At 49.6% G+C, this 16,844-nt stretch overlaps 4 protein-coding genes across 4 annotated transcripts; 2 read left to right on the top strand and 2 right to left on the bottom strand.

Moving 5' to 3' along the window:
• Positions 1 to 3,214: 3,214 nt before the first annotated feature.
• Positions 3,215 to 3,597, top strand: CGGC5_v010322 (uncharacterized protein; the record flags this gene model as incomplete). The annotated part of the gene is made up of 2 exons (XM_066152325.1): positions 3,215 to 3,292; positions 3,349 to 3,597. 2 exons carry the CDS (start codon positions 3,215 to 3,217, stop codon positions 3,595 to 3,597), a joined length of 327 nt encoding a protein of 108 aa, XP_066008226.1.
• Positions 3,598 to 3,914: 317 nt separating this feature from the next.
• CGGC5_v010321 (uncharacterized protein) lies at positions 3,915 to 8,969 on the bottom strand (the record flags this gene model as incomplete). Its single annotated transcript, XM_066152324.1, has 1 exon — positions 3,915 to 8,969. One exon carries the CDS (start codon positions 8,967 to 8,969, stop codon positions 3,915 to 3,917), a length of 5,055 nt encoding a protein of 1,684 aa, XP_066008227.1.
• An 853-nt stretch (positions 8,970 to 9,822) lies between these two features.
• CGGC5_v010320 (uncharacterized protein) lies at positions 9,823 to 10,158 on the top strand (the record flags this gene model as incomplete). The annotated part of the gene is made up of 1 exon (XM_032028385.1): positions 9,823 to 10,158. The coding sequence occupies one exon, from the start codon at positions 9,823 to 9,825 to the stop codon at positions 10,156 to 10,158; it is 336 nt and encodes a 111-aa protein (XP_031875333.1).
• A 2,945-nt stretch (positions 10,159 to 13,103) lies between these two features.
• On the bottom strand, positions 13,104 to 14,109 carry CGGC5_v010319 (uncharacterized protein; the record flags this gene model as incomplete). Its single annotated transcript, XM_066152323.1, has 6 exons — positions 13,104 to 13,113; positions 13,429 to 13,486; positions 13,546 to 13,601; positions 13,655 to 13,765; positions 13,826 to 13,950; positions 14,026 to 14,109. The coding sequence occupies 6 exons, from the start codon at positions 14,107 to 14,109 to the stop codon at positions 13,104 to 13,106; spliced, it is 444 nt and encodes a 147-aa protein (XP_066008090.1).
• Between the last annotated feature and the right edge of the window lie 2,735 nt (positions 14,110 to 16,844).

Below are 16,844 nucleotides of genomic sequence, written 5' to 3'. Positions count from 1 at the left end.
AACGCAGAACATATGTAAGCAGTAACACAGGTGTAACCAGGAACCATCGGGAAAGGAAGAACTATGGTACAGGTCACGTGCCTTCGGGAACAGCACGGATACAGGGCAAAGATGGATATGTTGGATATGTCCGCTATCCCAGCTATCCATGGATATGTTGGATAGCACGGATATCCTACATAGCCACCACAAGAGATACTGTGCAGAACTTGTATATAGTATGACCTGAGCCTGGCTCATGGTCAGACTTCCATAGCTCTTCAGCAATCAACTTAGTATTCATCCTCACGGATACTCTCAGCTTACCTTCACTGCGAATTACTTGTTGAGCCTAAGACTGATCACCTTAGCCTCTGACGACCGATCTACTATCAGCCTACGACCTACGACTCAGACCACGACCTCAGTGAACTGTTATAACGTGTCAATCCCCAGCTTCTGTTAGCGGACCCTACTGTCGGATAGCTGACCGTAACACCGAGCTCGCCTGAGGCTCTGTCCAAATAGCTAATCAACTACTCTTTTGACTTGCGCATCCCACGCTTGCTATCGTCCTTCTGTCATAGAGATCCGTTAAGGAAGAAATGAGCTGAGATTGACTCTGCACCGTCAGTGTCACGGTCTATGGACCGGTGTTCGGCCTTCGGCAAGACCCTCAGCCACGACTCATTGGACCCACCAAAATCCAATGGCGCATTTGCTAGAAGGTTCCAGGAATATCGACAAGGTCAATGGCAAGGTTATAAGAATGCCCAGGAAATAGGGAGGATACGGTTCTGTTTCCTGTTCTTCAAGAAGATTTATTGTACTCGTAGTAGTAGGCTAGACCAATGGCATCGACCTTGTCCTAGACCCTTACAGTCAGCTCCTATTCCATAAAACGTGTTCAAGTGTTAAATATGCAACTAGGATGCCTGACCCCCTATGATTCGCGCTCGCTTTTTTTACCCCTATAGGTGGCCACAGAGGTTTCTATGCTATCCTGTCCCTTAAATGTTTTCCCGTGGGAGTCATGTGGCAATCAACAATGCACGCCTCTAGACGGCAAACTGCGATGGAAAAGCCAGAAGGGAAGAATTACAACCCTAGACATATCACTTTTTACTTCCCCTAACTAATACACCGCCCCCGATGCGTTACAGGCGGGACAGGGCACCCAACTATGGCACAAAGCAAAAGCTCCGATAGTGACAAATCCTTTGTCATCAATCCCTGTTCTGTACTATATAGTTACAAGCCCACAAGGGACCAACTGTAGCGGTCGTGACACGATATGATCAGTCACCTCCCACGAGCCGAGTTCGGCGAGGCCGCCTTCCAATATCCCAAAATAAACAGATCATAATACACATTTCTAATTGGGTACACTCTTCGCTCAAGAAGACTCAGAAGGGCGGGGGACAAGGTACCTTGTATCATGGTATGGATCCACCAGCCAGGGCGCTGATCAGTGTCATGACTCTGTGCGGAATAGAGGACAACAGTAATAAATGTTTTGTTTGTTTGTTTTGTATTTAACGCCGTGGCGGCAAGGGCGCAGCCGCCCTTGCGGCCGACCTCCCGAAGGGTATGTGGCGTGGAGGGCCGTAGGTTCTCGCTATATACTATACAGTACACGCTGTCCCTCCCGTCCTCCAGATCTTACTCGTGAGTCACTTCCGTGTTCTATCCATCCCTAGTTCCCACTGGTGCCCTAGTTCCGTTATAGTAGTCTGGTCTCCCCTATGAGGTAGACTTTTGTTCGGAGTATAGGTTATGGCCTATCTCTCAGTACTGCGGGCAGATCTTCTGGAAGAAGTTTGTCACGCTAAGGAAGGCCTGGAAGCCTTCATGGTCAGTGATTAGCCCCTTGAAGTAGCGCTCAAGAGATCCTATAGGTCCTATAGGCTCCTGGCGACCATAAGGGTAGAGGGTAGGCCACTGTTGCCTCCTCACTAAGGTCTTTCGGCAGTAGACCAGATGGTCTACTTCCTTAGCCTCCCCGCAAGAGCAGGTGAGCAGTGCTTCTGTATGGTTGAAGCGTTGATGATACTGTTCGAAGTCCCCATGGCCTGATCGGGCTGCTAGGAGATGATGTACGATTACCCGTGGTAAGGCTAGTTCAGGGGGGCAGGCCAGGGTAGCCTTAAGCCCTAGTTGTATATAGCGAGAGGCTGCCTCTTGCCTCCACCATTTCCCATACTGGTGTCGTTTACGCTCTTGAGCAAGCCGCTTGATCCCTGCTAGGGTAGCTAGTAGGCCTCTGGGGACTGGTAGCGTTGTACCCTCCTTAGCTAGGCTATCAGCCTCCTCATTCCCTTTTATCCCTTGGTGCCCTGGGGACCAGTGGGTTTGTATATTGTGTATCCTAGCTGCTTCCTGGATCTCTAGGAAGGCAGCTTGTGAGGATTCCGGGGCCTCACCTCGGATCCCCTGGATAACGCTAGTGTTATCGATACAGATGTGTATAGGCTGGCCTTGGGAAGTCAGGAGGGCCCTTCGGAGCCCTGCCCTCGCCCCCTCTACCTCGCCGTCGAACACTTCCGCAATGCCGAGGCGGCTACACCCTTGAGCTATGCGTTTGTTACTGCGGTAGATAACAAAGCCGAAACCTGTAGCCCCGTTAGGGGCTTTAGAGCCGTCTGAGTAGATGATCGTATGGTTATCTGGCACAGTCTTAAGCCAGTCTTGAAACGCTTTAGCTGCTTTCTCCTTGCTTCGTCCAGCTGTAGGGTCTTGTAGTCCTGAAAGATGCTGCGGCTGTAGGAGTAACGGCCTTGGGCACCTAGGTAGGAGGGCTGCTGTTCTTTGTAGTCTTGTTTGCTGCCGCCCTGGCTGTGAAAGCCTAGGGACTAAAGGGTGCTGTTGGTCAACCTTCTGTAGGCGTGTAGCAAAGCGTAGGCGTGCCCCTTCGAGGGCTACTTTTGCCGTTGGCAGGCCAGCATCTCGAAGGAGGCTACTAGTGGGCGTAGTCTTCCAGACGGGTAGGATAGCCCTTGCTACAACAGTAATAAACAGGTCACTATTTAAACGTCTTGCTTTCAGACCTCTTGTCTCATAGGCTTGAGCGAGTTATCACATTGATCTGACTGATATAACGGTTATTACAGTGACCTTTAACCTCGTTCATCCCCACAAGCTCAGAAATACTTCGACAGTCCTAAACATCAGCTGCTGGCTTGCTTACTACTGCAAGGTTCTGACGCATGTATAGCTTAAAGACCCACTTAATCCTATGTTTCCTCAATGCTTTTGCGCACTTCTCCTCGCGGTCGCCTCGCTGACCTCCGCCGCAGTCATACGTCCTTTTGCTGTAAGTTCACATATTACCCTGACCTTGCGATGGGTCGCTAATAAAGACATGAATAGGGAAATTCTGCCTACTGGGCTGATGTCACAAAGTCACATGGCGGCAAGGTTTGGGAATTTTCTGTCCACTCCCACGGCTTCAGGAAATTCGATAAGGATGGTGATCGGATGGTCCTCAACTACCTCGAGATCGATACCACAAATAAGCGCCTGACCGTGTTCAACGCCCAGAATGCATTCGATCTCTGTTGGTTTCGCAGGGTGAATACAGCGATATCGCGTACTTTGACGAATAACTGTATGGATTGATTGGCTTGATGTGTGTTGAAGGGAAGAGTCTCCAACGGGTGAAGTGAGGCCGGGTTATGGCCGTCAGCCACGGACCGCCACACCACTTGCCACAGCTAGATTCCGACGTGTTATTCCGACACTGGCAACTTTATCTTTTTCCCTTTTTGCCACGTCGGAGCTGAAGTCCCTTCTAATGTACACAGGACCGAAACTGCCGTTGATTTGCTAAAGTGCTGCAAATCGACGAATCGGCTGGTTAACGGGCTATTCAGTCGTATCCATGTTTGCCAGTTATCCCTCTTTTCTTCGTCCCCTTATAGTCCCCCTCCTCTCATCTAGGCACGCGTTACCCATCCCTCCATCCGGACTACCGCCTTGTTTTTGTCGACAAATCGCTCGAGGGCTCGATTTGGGTTGCTCTTGGTGAAGGCATCAGCGAGGTTATCGTCGCCGTTGATCCATCGGATCTCGTTTAGCTCGCGGCGCTCGTATGATTGCCGAAGGGCCATAATATCGATCATCAGGCGTTTCTCCTTCGTGGTACCAAGTTTCACAAGGCACTCATACAGCGAGTATGAGTCAGTACAGACAACCGTTTGGATCGGTGCTAATTTGAGGTTGCTGTTGATCATTCTGATTGTTGAGGCTATAGCGTAGGCCATGTCGACGCCTGCCACCATGCCGTATATCTCTGACGCAAGAACGCTTCGGGTCACTCGCTTGCTCTTCGTGGAGCTGAAGTGGACGATATTGCCGTGAATGGTGAATTCACTACTGCCATCGTTAGTCTGCTCGTTAGCAAGGATGATAACGAATCCAAGCTGCGAGGTCAGGTCTGCGTTATTAGCAAAAGATCCGTCCACGAAAACGAATAGCTTGGCTGTAGCTAAATCAACCGGTATAAAAGTCAAGCCACGGTCAAGAGAATCCATCTGCCATTTGAGGCGTCGGTTGAGGTTCTTAATATCCTCAGGCGATGGGTCTTGGTGTTGTGCTGCTGCTGAGAGGTCGAAGCAGGCTTCTGGTTGGCAAATCGAAGCGATATAGGCGCCGCGGGCACGTTGCTCAACGTATTGCTGCTTAGATACAGGACTTTTGATAACGAGGCGTAGCTTCTCTCCTTGACCCTTCTGCCTAAGGCTCAGGGTGCTGTTGATCATAGTGACAATACCACCGTTGAAAGTGAGAGGTTCGTCAGCAGTAAGGGTTTGCTTTGGTTTTGCCGTGAACGCGGCCTTCTTGAGCTCTTCATCCTCTCTGCGTGAGAAGGACTCATCTGATAGGCCGATTGTATCGTCGGTCTGCATGCCTACGCAAGCGAAGTCTGGATTCTCAGTTGATGAGATTAGTAGGCATGGGTCGTATGAGGATGTAACCATCTGGAGCTTTTCTCTATGGTGCTTATGGTATGTTGCCCACCAGTGGGTGCCTGCCTCCGCGATTCCATATAGAGGCTTAACCACAGCCATAATCGTACCTTCAGGGTGTAGGTGACGAATTTGGATTGGGAGGTGGGCAAGAATAGTGCGATTCAGCCTGGTTTCAGACTGAACGTACGCCTGGGTAATGTCTCGTAACCATAGGGATTTGCCAGCGGCAAGCAGGGCAGGGGCAATCGCCAGGATTAGTCGTTGGCTTGCCCTCTGAATTGTGGGCGATTGGGTCAGTATGGCATCTTTGCCATCATCTGCATAACCTTGTACGACCAGTCTTGATTTCTCATATGGCGAATTTGTGGTCTTCCCCTTGACTTCGTTAACAATTCGGGATTTGAAAATCCGTACGCCTCGGTGCTTGGTCTCATCAAAGGGGATGAATTCGAAGACACCGCGGCTAATCAGACTATCAATCTCCTTCCTAGTTGATTGCTCAAAAGGGTGGCCATGTGATGTTATTATACCCTTTTTCCTGAGCTCGAGAGCCAGTTCAGCGTCAGAAGCTTCCTTAGCCGTTAGGAAAGAGGTTGACAGTGGACATAGGTTCTTCCGAGGCCGGCCGCGACGAGGTCTTGGGGCATCGCCAGCAACAACAATCTCATCAAGGACCACTTCAGTATCTTCATCCACTAGACTGTTAGCCTGTGGTGGTTGATTTACTTCGGTTGCAGCCTGCAGCAGTGGATTTGTTGATATCTCTGTGATCTCCTCAGGGTCTTGGTGGAAGGGTTTCACCATTGTTGAACGAAATATCCTTGGGCCGCGTGGGTGGTCGATAGTACAATTCTCGCCGTCAGTAGCAAGAAGTCTGAATGGGCCCTGCCAGCCTTTCTTTTCACGCCATACTCGAACCTGGGATTGAAGTGGGAGGTTGAGAGTAGGCTGAGTATCTGGGCCGTTGCGTTTATTAAGGGCATCTTTGACCTGGCGGCTTGCGTGGAGGCGTCTCACTTCCTCCATAGCTTTGCGTATAGCTGTTGCCCTCTGGAGGATCTCAGGCGATGGAGGTGAATCGTGGTTAATCCGCGGGTATGCTCCGAAAACGAGAAGGGTTGGTACCAGGCCGTTCGGGCCGGCAGTATCGTTAATGGCCTTGATTGCCATCTGTAGAGCCACCTCTGGGCGGAGGGAAGGGTCCTCAGCTTTGATGATCTCATACGCACGGCGTAGAGGTTTGTGGTATCTCTCGACTTTGCCGATACTATTATGGGCCTCGATTGGGATCTCTTTGATCGAAATAGCCATAGATCTAGCTGACTGGCGAAACTCCTCAGATCTGAAGTTGGTCCCTGCATCTGTGACGATCCAGTCAGGCGGACCCTGATATACATCGATCCAGCACATGCGTAAGGCTTCCCACGTCTGCTTGGCTGAGATATCCTCAAGGAATCTGGCTGCATTGAATGCAGTAGCTGTATCGACGACGTGGAGGACAGGCTTGTTACCGTCGATGTAGAAGATATCAACAATCACCTCGTAGTTGAAAGAATGGTCATCCTGGAGGGTGAATTTGAATCTGGATGGGGCTGCGCCATTCATCTGGCAACGTTGGCATATCTTAGTCAGTTGCTCAAGAGCTGTTATTTCAACTGGGTGGCCAGCCCTCTGTAGGACGGTATGGAGGCGCTGAACCGAGGGATGACCGAATCGTCGGTGTAGGCGGCGTAGCTCAACCTCTGTGAGATGGTTCCATGCAAGGGACCTTTCTCTCTCCAGAAGCATCCATGGGTGGCCCCACTTACGTATAATAGGCACCCTGATATCGCCTTGTTGGAGGAAGTTGTTGAGATTATCAAATTTAATCCCTAGTCGGTCCATGTCCTGTAAGCATAACAGAAAAGGGGTATCCGAAGGCACCACATGGAAGGTGATAGGTCCAAAAGGGGTTGGAACCTTAGTTGTCCCTATTGATGTGATGGCATCGCCTCTGCCGAATCGTATCGAGGCTTCGCCAACAGCAGACGTATCTAAATCGACAGAGGGAAGAATATGCTTTCTCAAAGCGACAAATTGAGGGTGGCCAGCTGTGGAGAACCCAGCTGCGCCGGAGTCAGGCATAATGCCTTGAAAGGTTGTTGATGAATATCGGCCCTCTAAAGTGAAGAGGGAGGTAGGCTCACGCGCGGGCTGATCGTTATACGGATCTTCCTTCGTCACCGCGTGAAGCACTGATTGATCGGCTAGGATGGTTGCAATCCTACGGCCGTCAACAGTGGTCATGGTATTTGTGAAAAAGGAGGTAGGAAAATTATCGTTTTCCTCACTATCCTCATCACCCGAGATGCCCATAGCCTGGACATATTGGGCAATAGGATCATCAGCCTCAAGGGTATCTATCCCTTCAACGCCTTCATGCCATGCGAGGAAGTGGCAAAAGGCGGGCATAGAAGAGTCTTGGAGGTGCTGGCTTGCCTTGAATCGGGTATACGCATTGCGTCTTTCCTCAGTTGGGTGCTTAGTTGACCAGCATCCTGTTTTACCACAGATATAGCACTTCTTTGTTGGTGCTGGAAGTGATCTCTGGTTGCGGCTGTTACTGCCAAGGAAGGGTTGCTGTCGACGAGGTGGCCGGCCGAATCGTGCCTCCCGGCCATAGCCATTGTACGTTCGGTCAGTCCAGTATCTCTCAGCTAGGTTTTCTTCTTGGTTGGCCGGGGCCGCTGGGAACTGTTGCTGTTCTTGACTGTGCTGTGCGGCTGTACCAAGTGCTGAACGGAGCTGGTTGCGTACGCCCTGGTAAGTAGGAGCAGGGCTGTATAGGCAGAGATCGCATTCCTTCACGCCGCGGCAGGCACTAAGGACTTGGTCGCGAAGTGCCTCGTCAGACTGATGGATCGTGGATAGGGCTCGCTGAATCTTTTTGAGTTTCGTAAGGAGGATATCAAGAGCTTGGAGCTTGGTTTTATCAGGGTTATCTCGGAGAACTCGAAGGAGGGTGGTATTCCGCCACTCTGATAGGTAGGTTTGGCGGGTTTCTTCAGTTTCAAAGTGTTGCTTGACACGGCTGACCATATCATGGAAATCCAAAGTTGGGTTGTTGGATATGTAGTCGAAGTAAAAGTCTGAGGCTTCGTCTTTGAGCATGATGGAGAAGGCGCCTGCAAATTGGGAGTGAGAGATCCCGACCTTATGGCAGCTATCTCGGAAGATGAAAAGCTTCGATTCAAGAACGTCGTACATCTCCCCTCCATACTTCATATCGTCAGTATACAGCTTACCGAGGTCGGTAAGCTGCCTTGGTAATGGCATATACTCAGGGATCGTATTAGCGATCTGAGGCTTCTCGGGGGTAACTGCTGAAGTGGTTTGAGGGGCTTGAGTTGGTGTGGGGCTTAAGGGTGGGTTGACTTGAGCGAATCCAGGCGTGTTTGCACTGCTTGGGCCAGGGGTGGCTTGCCCACTTCGTCTGGCCTGGTGGTAACGTGCCTCAACAACATCTGGATCTTCGCTGATATCCTCAAGGAACTCTGGATCGCGGCAGTTTTCTCTAAACGTCTTGCTTCGCTTCTTCATGTTGTTGATTTCTTCAGTAGTCCATATGTGGAAGTTGTCTCCCTGGGTTGCGTTGTATGTGTTTCTGGCTACTGAACCACGGTTCATCTTGACATTGACCCCTTGGGCCATAATAGTATCTCGGAAGAGCCTGACGATATTGGGGTTTGCCTTTTCAAATAGTTCCTCTGGCCAATCTTCAAAATCGTTAAGCAGCTGGGACCATAGGTCTCGGCCTTGGGCTCTGTCGGCATGGTAGCACTCAGCATAAAAGGCAAGTGCTGTATCGATCTGAATATCGTCTCCAGGCGCAGTAGGGTTGAAAGAAGCAAGCCTGCCCCACGTGGACGGATCCACTGAGCCTACGAGCTTTGAGGGGATAGGCAGGATCAAGCTAGCCTGGCTGAGTTGGCTATGCCCTCCTTGTGTTATTGACGGCGCTTGTTGACTCTCGGAATCCATGGTTAGGTGGTCTCTTTGGTCGTGTTGCAGTGGTAATGGTCCTAGGCCTTGTGATGGGATGCGGCTCCCGTTTGGCTTGGAGTGGAGAATCCTCGCGGCTTAGGTGGGTGAGGCCCGAGCTGGCCTAGGATTGGTGGTGTTGATCTGATCTGGGGAGCCCTGGTCTGGTGGGGTGTGATCAAACAATAACTGAGTCAGGAATTGCCCGATCTTCCAGTTCTGCCGAAAGGATAGATATTGCCGAAAGGACAGATATTTGCTGGCAAAGCCAGCTGAAGTTGGCGGATGAAAGAGGTCTGCGCAGGAGGCAGATCTTGATGGTTCGACGAGAAGGGAATCCTATAGCCATAAAGTGCGTATGGTTGAGGATGTCGTCATTTGTCTTGCGTGATGGACGCTCTATATGGGGACTCTTAATCGCCGTATAGATTTGAAGCTTGAGGGGAACCTTTGAAACGATTCTAAGTGAATAGATCGTATACTCTTCGCCTGGCTTCCTTAGCACGTTAAGTCGACTATGAGGGGAACCTGATTGAACGTCCAGTCTGGCCGTTAACCTTTCGCCTATAGCTGAAGAACGTCTCTTCTGTAGAAGACCTTGCTGATCTGCGGGAAACGAGTGGTTGTGAAGTTAACCACTGATCAGTGTTGGTTTCGCAGGGTGAATACAGCGATATCGCGTACTTTGACGAATAACTGTATGGATTGATTGGCTTGATGTGTGTTGAAGGGAAGAGTCTCCAACGGGTGAAGTGAGGCCGGGTTATGGCCGTCAGCCACGGACCGCCACACCACTTGCCACAGCTAGATTCCGACGTGTTATTCCGACAATCTCACTAAGCCGCGTCTGAAGATGCGCGAGATTCTGAGGGAGTGCTGGACTATGACAGGTCTCGAAACCAACACGGCGAAGGAAATCAAGGGCTCAATGGTTCAGAACGACAACATGAAAAAGGCTCTTGCGGACTGCCGCAAGACCATGAAGTTGGGCGCTGTGGCCCCTTTCGCCGTATCAGCTGCGGATAAAAACGTCGCCCAGAAGGCTTGCTGGACCAGGATCGGAAAGACCATCTTTGTTGCCTCTATCAAGGGCGCCATTGCGAATTTCGACATCAATAAAAGGCTTCTCAAAGTAGAAGTAGAGCACTCATGGCAAGGTGATAATATTCTCTTCATTTTGTCTGTCTGAATAGTGATCGCGCCTGATATATAGAAAGGGTATGAGAGAGGGTAGAAGTTAGAGTTCCTGTGTTGTTCTAATGAGGAGTTGTGAAGTAACCGATTAATCTTCTCACTCTCATCCGCTTCATCCGCTGCTACTGTTACGATCCCACCCATCATTAAGGCATTAAACGAAGCGCTTTCCGAGACATGCCTGGGAATCTCGTGACAGAAGCCTGCCTCACCAAGGTCTGACTGATGTCATCCATGGCCAGGACCAGCAAACAGACTCGCACCCATGTTCCTGAATCTACGGAAATCATAAAGACTGGGTATAGGAACAGTAATCTGAATGTCCTTTGAAACCTTTCAATTTGATGTCTTCATAAAAAACTAGTCACTGCTAAAACAAAGTCAAATACGCTTGTGGTAGCCTCAATCTAGGCATAGGTGCTTCAGCTTATTATAATGCAGCCGTAGAGGTCAATTGAAACACCTTTATCAATAGATGTATGACATGGGGTGAAGGCTCACAGGGATCAACTGCAGTTAGGGGTCAAAAGTTGGATTACCAAAATCTGCCCCCTCTTAAGAGATATGTGACCTGCTATCTACATATACATAACCTCACATCGCCTTTGCTGCTCCGTCCCTTTTACCTAACCTGTCCTGGCAGTCCTCATACGGCGCGCCCGTATCTTATAGGTCAGCAGTGCGCGCGTCGGGCGCCGGTGCTGCGTTGCTTATCTCTTCCCGTGAAGCCGGGTAGGCAGGGCACACATGAGCAACCTACCTTAGGTACACCTGCACAGAAGAAGCCATATGGCTCAGAGCGCTTAGAGCGGTTAGTTGGTGAAATAAGCAAAGCCAGCACGCTTACATCTACCGTGAATTATACTAACAACCTCAGGATAGCTATATCGCTCTACAGTGAAAATCAGAAAGCTCTTGCGCTCTCGCCTTTAGCAAAAAAAGAAAAAGAAAAGAAAAAAGAAAAGCAAAACCCCCCAGTTTTACTCCAGAACAAAGCACGGCAACATATTCAATACCATTCTCCTTCGCAAAGAGGGTCAGACGGACATTATCAGCCCCCACCCCGCTATACACCAACAAGCAACCAGCAGACTGCTGATAGGTTAACGAGACCATTGGGAAGAGTTGCTTTTGAGAAGCTCATAACGGCTCTGGGCCTTGAGTTGAGGCCTGCTGCGGGCCCACCACAGAGCAGGTTTTGGCTAATCACAGCACCAGCCTCGCGGTTTGTGCAGCTAAGTGGGCAGAAAGTCATGCATATAACAACTTATTCAACATGCGAAATCTCAGCGAATACCAATGCAGGACGGTTATCAATTACATCATTCGAACCCCTTTTTCGCGCTCTATACGTCTAAGCTTATCCAGAATTATATTAGCCGGCGTCGGAGCGAGAGATAAATGTCTTCAAAGGCAGACTCATCCCCACACACCTTTGCCCTGTTTGAACTGCCAGAAGACCCCCAAACTACCTTCGACCGCATATCTGCTACTCCTCACACAAGGCCTTCAACGCTCAGAAGTACCTCACATTCACCCACGAGTCGTTGCCTACGACAATGCTTCAGTGAGAAATCCTCGCATTCTATACCTCGCCGACGCTACTCCTTCTGACGTTATGGGGAACTTTCTCAGAGCCTCAAGAGGCGGCAAAGCAACCTGGCTAGGCTTCTTCAGTGGCCAATCTCGAACCCGAATCGGCGGGGGAGATAGATGAACAAAGGACCGGTAGCATTGCCTTGCTGCCCTGGTGGTCTCCGACAAAAAAAAGGGATAGCACCTAGTTGTCCACAACAATGGTGCTGAGGCTGGCGTTGCAGTGGGCAGTCGAGAGTCGGCAATAAATCTCTTAAGAGAATGATCGCCATGGAGAATCTTTTAGATACCTTTTATGCTGTATGTGCCTATCGTGGGCCCGCGGGCCCAGAAGGGGGACGGGGGGATTAGAGGGAGACAGTTTATCATCTTCATCACCACTCTGATACACGCTTCAATTGATCCTATAAGCGTTCCTCCTGAGCTAAATACGTGTGGAATGCGCGTCTCCTCTCGTTAATGTCTGTTCTCCTAGGTGGTCGTCTGTGGTTTTTGCCTTGCCACCTGTCGCGTGGGATGCAGATGTTCTCGGGTTCCGTGTCCTAGCCAGCACTATCGCCCATATGAGCTGATGAGCTCCCTTTGTTCCTGCAAGGTGTCCTTATTCAAGAGTCACAGGTTTGCATCGTCATCGTCATCCAGATTTACCTATCCCCTCCCGATCGTCGATATTATCCCTACCTTTAAAGCTCTGAATCGCCTCAGTCACCATAATATCGACGCTTACAACCTCACGATGCTAGACTCATACTGTCTGCCAAATTCTTATGCCGACTCCCTTCCTATCTTAATTTTGACAGCACTAATAACGTATGGCCTGCCGACCCTTAGCAACCCCCGGCCTCCTTTACCAGAGGAGACTACAGGCATTGTACGTAGTAAACAGATATATCCTAGCCTTATACTTCGCCAGTGTAGGAAGCAAGAGTATTTGAGCTCGCCGTTATCGTTGGCGTCGGTGATCGTCGCCACTTAGCTTTGTTAGGGGTAGCTGACGTCAACTACGTCTAAACATCCTTCCCCTAGCTGGCACGTCTGTATCAGTCTAAGGTAGTTCGTCGTGTTCTTTTAGGTAGCCATCTTACGCCCAGAGCTGCCTTCGTTAAGGCAGGCAAGACTATTACAACCAGTAATTACAGATGCTGCTTTTAAAGTCCTTTCCCCGCTGTTAACGATGTTTCCTCTCATGCGGCTTGAAATCAATCTACCTCTGATTTATGTACTATGTCGAACCTGGATACGGGCTGAGGGGAACCCAGGTGTTTGATTCGTACGGTGTAGACCCAGAACGAACAAAAGCTCATCGGTGTATCACTCGGCTCGGACACTGCGCACAGGGAAGGGTTACTCAGACCTAGCGATCATCCTCTCAGCGAGCGGTTCCTAGTCACATAAGTCCTATTCGCTATGAACATTCGGTGGAGGGCTTTTCTATTATACAAAGTAACTGAGCTCTTGGGATGCCTCCGTGGGTTCGTGCTAACCGTGAAGCACTCCTGTCCCTATACAGTCGTGGTAGCGCATGTCCATCTGTCGCAAAAGAAACCCAAACAAAGGAGAGGAAGAGGACGAAAAAGAGAAGAAGGGGAAAAAAAAAAAAAGACGAAACGGCCGAGATTATGCTTGAGCGAGGGCCTCTCAGATCTTAGACACTAGGAAGTCGAAGTACCTCAGGCAGTTGTGGTTTGCGTCTATCTTTTTCCCGGCAGCTGCCACCCACTCTTTACCTAAAACACACCACGTAATTAAGCATCTGTCGCTCGGGGAGACACTAGGGAGGACTAACCATAATTCCACAAGTCTTTAATGTTAACTGAAGCCTTCTGCCCCTTGTAGGTTATACTAGAGATGTTTGCGTTAGCATAAGACCAATCATGCGTCGGGCAAGGACTAACCGTTGATCTATAACAGGGCCGTCCCATTTGTGGCGGGTCTGGCTCCATTCGCCCGGTTTGCTATCCAGAACTCTCACGTGGAAATATTCGGCCTCGAACTTCTTCTGGAATCTAGCCGTTTTCCCAATCACTAAGCCGACATGGACGCAGTCGGTCCGGTCCACCACGTACTTCAGGTAAGGCTCCCGTGTTTGGCGATGATTACGATACGCCGGGTTACAGGACATGAAGTAGTAATACTTGTTGTTCTGAAGCGGGCGTCCCACAACCTTCTCGGCCTCTCGCCAGGCCTTACTCTGGTCTCGTTAGAATATCCCACTTGCACTGAAATGATCCTCGTGCGTCGCAGCTGTGCTGTCGTCTTGAGGCACCGAGATGTCAGTTCCGTTCAGTACGTTCGAGATGGCCAGACCGTAGACCGTGGCGCAAAACGCCAGAACGCTCGTGAGCCTCATCGTGCCGAGGGAGTGGCTTAATCGGAGAATCAAAGAGTCAAAGGCTTCTACTGCAACCGTGCTAGAAAAAAATCAAGTTCAACTAAGGAGGGCGAGAAGGACAGATGATGTAGACATCTTGACAGGAGATTCTAACTAGACGAGGGACTGATAGTCCTATTTATAAAGCCCAGCTGATCTTATATAAGGCTGTTCTTAAACCACTATCTGCACACCTAAGCCAACAGCCAGAGGTTACGTGGCGTTTCCCCTTAACCCTGGTACTAGAGGGAGGGTCCAGGTGTGGACGTTATACATAGCGTTGTTGTGATCTCTCCGATTCTTGTCCAAACCATCAACCCCTTCATTCACAGCCCTTCCCTGTGTGTGGGACTAGCGCCAAGCTACCCTGCCCTTGTCAGCCCTGTAGTCAACGCACAAGCCCCCACTATTCTACATATAGGACCATTTCACTGTGGAGGTGGATCCTAGGTGTAGCCGCTCATCTCCGTGACTTCGTCCAGCGTCTTAGGAAAATTTACCTCCAAGGTTTGAGATAATTAGACGTGGAACGACGCTCGCAATCAGTGTAGGAGTTTGCCTTTACACAGCAAACGTCCCCAGCTACGTAAGGATTGCACACCCCCCCTTCACCTCCTTGAACGGCCTCTCCGGGCTATTCTTGTTCTCTTGACTAGCACCGTCCAGCAGAAAATGATCCATAGATGCCAATTCCAATGCGGGCAGAGATAAGCATGGACCGTAAATGAGAACCTGGCATAAAGCCAGCATGTTGTACTCTCCCGAGGAACAAAAGAAGAGGACAAAGAAAAAACACCTTCACAAACCTCTTATTCCCTAGATTGCACCTAGCAAGCATGCCCTCAGCCCAGAATACATGAACCATAACCAGACGGTGTTTCCTTGCATGCCACCTTAAACTTTCACTTGTTTAACCGTTATTCGGCCCTACTACGACTGTTAAAACCACCAACCCTCTTGATTATAGAAAGACGGATAGATATGTCTTATCCCCAGCCTAACATCCCATCGGTACTACCGCGGTACGAACGAGGCGGGATACCACCAGGTTTGCAGCTTACGGGGTCCCCGACAGCTCAGCGATTGAGGCCCGATATCAGCCCCTCCTTGCGGTGGGCGAAGCAGCGGCTACCGCAATTCAAGTAAATCAGTCAAGTTCAACAAGCCAACCAACCAATCAACCTACCAACCAATCACAAAGCCATCCCCAGTCAATGAGTTCAATTATAGGGCCCCAAACTTGATTGATCGAATTGAGGTGGGCGCTGGGAGGAAGAACGAACCCCCTATCACCTACTACTAACAAATGAAAGGATATACAAACCAGTGACCCAGAATCACTCAGGCGCAATCCTGTCATTACTATCACTAATCCAAGCTTACCTTGTCATAACAACAACAAAAACAATACCAATGAGGTTATTGCATCCTCTCAACCGTTGCGAGAGCTATAGCCTCGTGCTCCTCGAGCCTAATAATGCCGTGTCTGTCCGCAAACCAGGTGACGTGGTAACATCTAGGGCCGACGTATACGCCGAAGCCGGAATACTGTCCGGTCCAGCAGCTCAAGCGTAGCTTGGATAGAGGTTGAAAAGGTGTCGTCGGAACCCTCCGACATGATACATATAACATGCGTTTAGATGGGACTGCCATGGCTCCTATAGCAGATAACACAGAGCTTTATACGTTCCTGGCCTTGTCTTTCTCTGTCTCCAAGCCTCTTATATTGGTATCTCATAGTGACTAACTATCCCTAAGCGGAAGCTTGTTATTGAGTCAAACATATCAGGGCGAAAGAAAGGGAAAAGAAGAGAATCAAACCCAAATCTTCTACTAGAACATGCTGGATCAACACACCTCTTACCCTGGCTAATGATAGTATTGACATGCTGCATCTTGTGAAGCAAAATCATGCCTACGAATGAGGAGTACTTCCCCTTTCGGCAGTTGGAAAGCATCTCTGAAGTGCTAGGCTTTTTGAAGAAAGAATGGCAGTCGATGAGGGTGTTAATTCCGAAGAATTGGTCGCTAGTATGAACAGTGCTAGGGACCACCTCGCCCCTGCAGGAAACAGCGCCCGCGGGAGGAAATCCGTACACTAGTCTCTGCAGGCTCAGGCTATCCTCTTCATAAGACTTCACAGTGCCTGAGGGTGCTTGGAGGCATCTTTCCATTACCTCGAAGCTGCTAGTATTTACTACGAAGAGCTGGATTCTGTTAGCGTTAGCATCTGGCCTCGCTGTGGTAAGCGCCCTATTTCTTCTTGAAAATAAGTTAAGTATAAGGCAGTAATACTAAGGGGAGCAGTAGACATAATGAGAGAGACTATCCATAGCTAAACCACCTCGTATACTCATTCGATGCGGTACTAGAGTTATCCAAGGCCACTATGGCTTCACGTGCTAAGTCCTTAGTGTACTTGACTACTCTCTTCATCTCTTTAACTTATGATAGAGAGCATAGACAGACACTTGCTTTAATCATAGACGCCCAAGATATTAATACTGACCTATCATGAGAACCAAGCCGGCCACGTACAGAGGAAGGTAAAGGGGGCAAAAGCATATGAGAGGTTCAATATTAAAACGAAGAACAAGTAAATTATGCACATATTAACCAACCCCACGTAGTTGTAACGACTCTTCCGTTTTTCTTTTCTTTTCTTTTCTTTCTGTTGAGAGAATGGTGAGGGCTTGGTCAATTGGTTGGCTGGT

This window comes from Colletotrichum fructicola (genome assembly GCF_000319635.2).
Source record: "Colletotrichum fructicola Nara gc5 chromosome Unknown KSG_Nara_v1_contig06, whole genome shotgun sequence".
Taxonomy (NCBI): Eukaryota; Fungi; Ascomycota; class Sordariomycetes; order Glomerellales; family Glomerellaceae; genus Colletotrichum; species Colletotrichum fructicola.
Note: the sequence above shows the minus strand (reverse complement) of the source record. Positions and strands in the feature narration are given on the sequence as shown.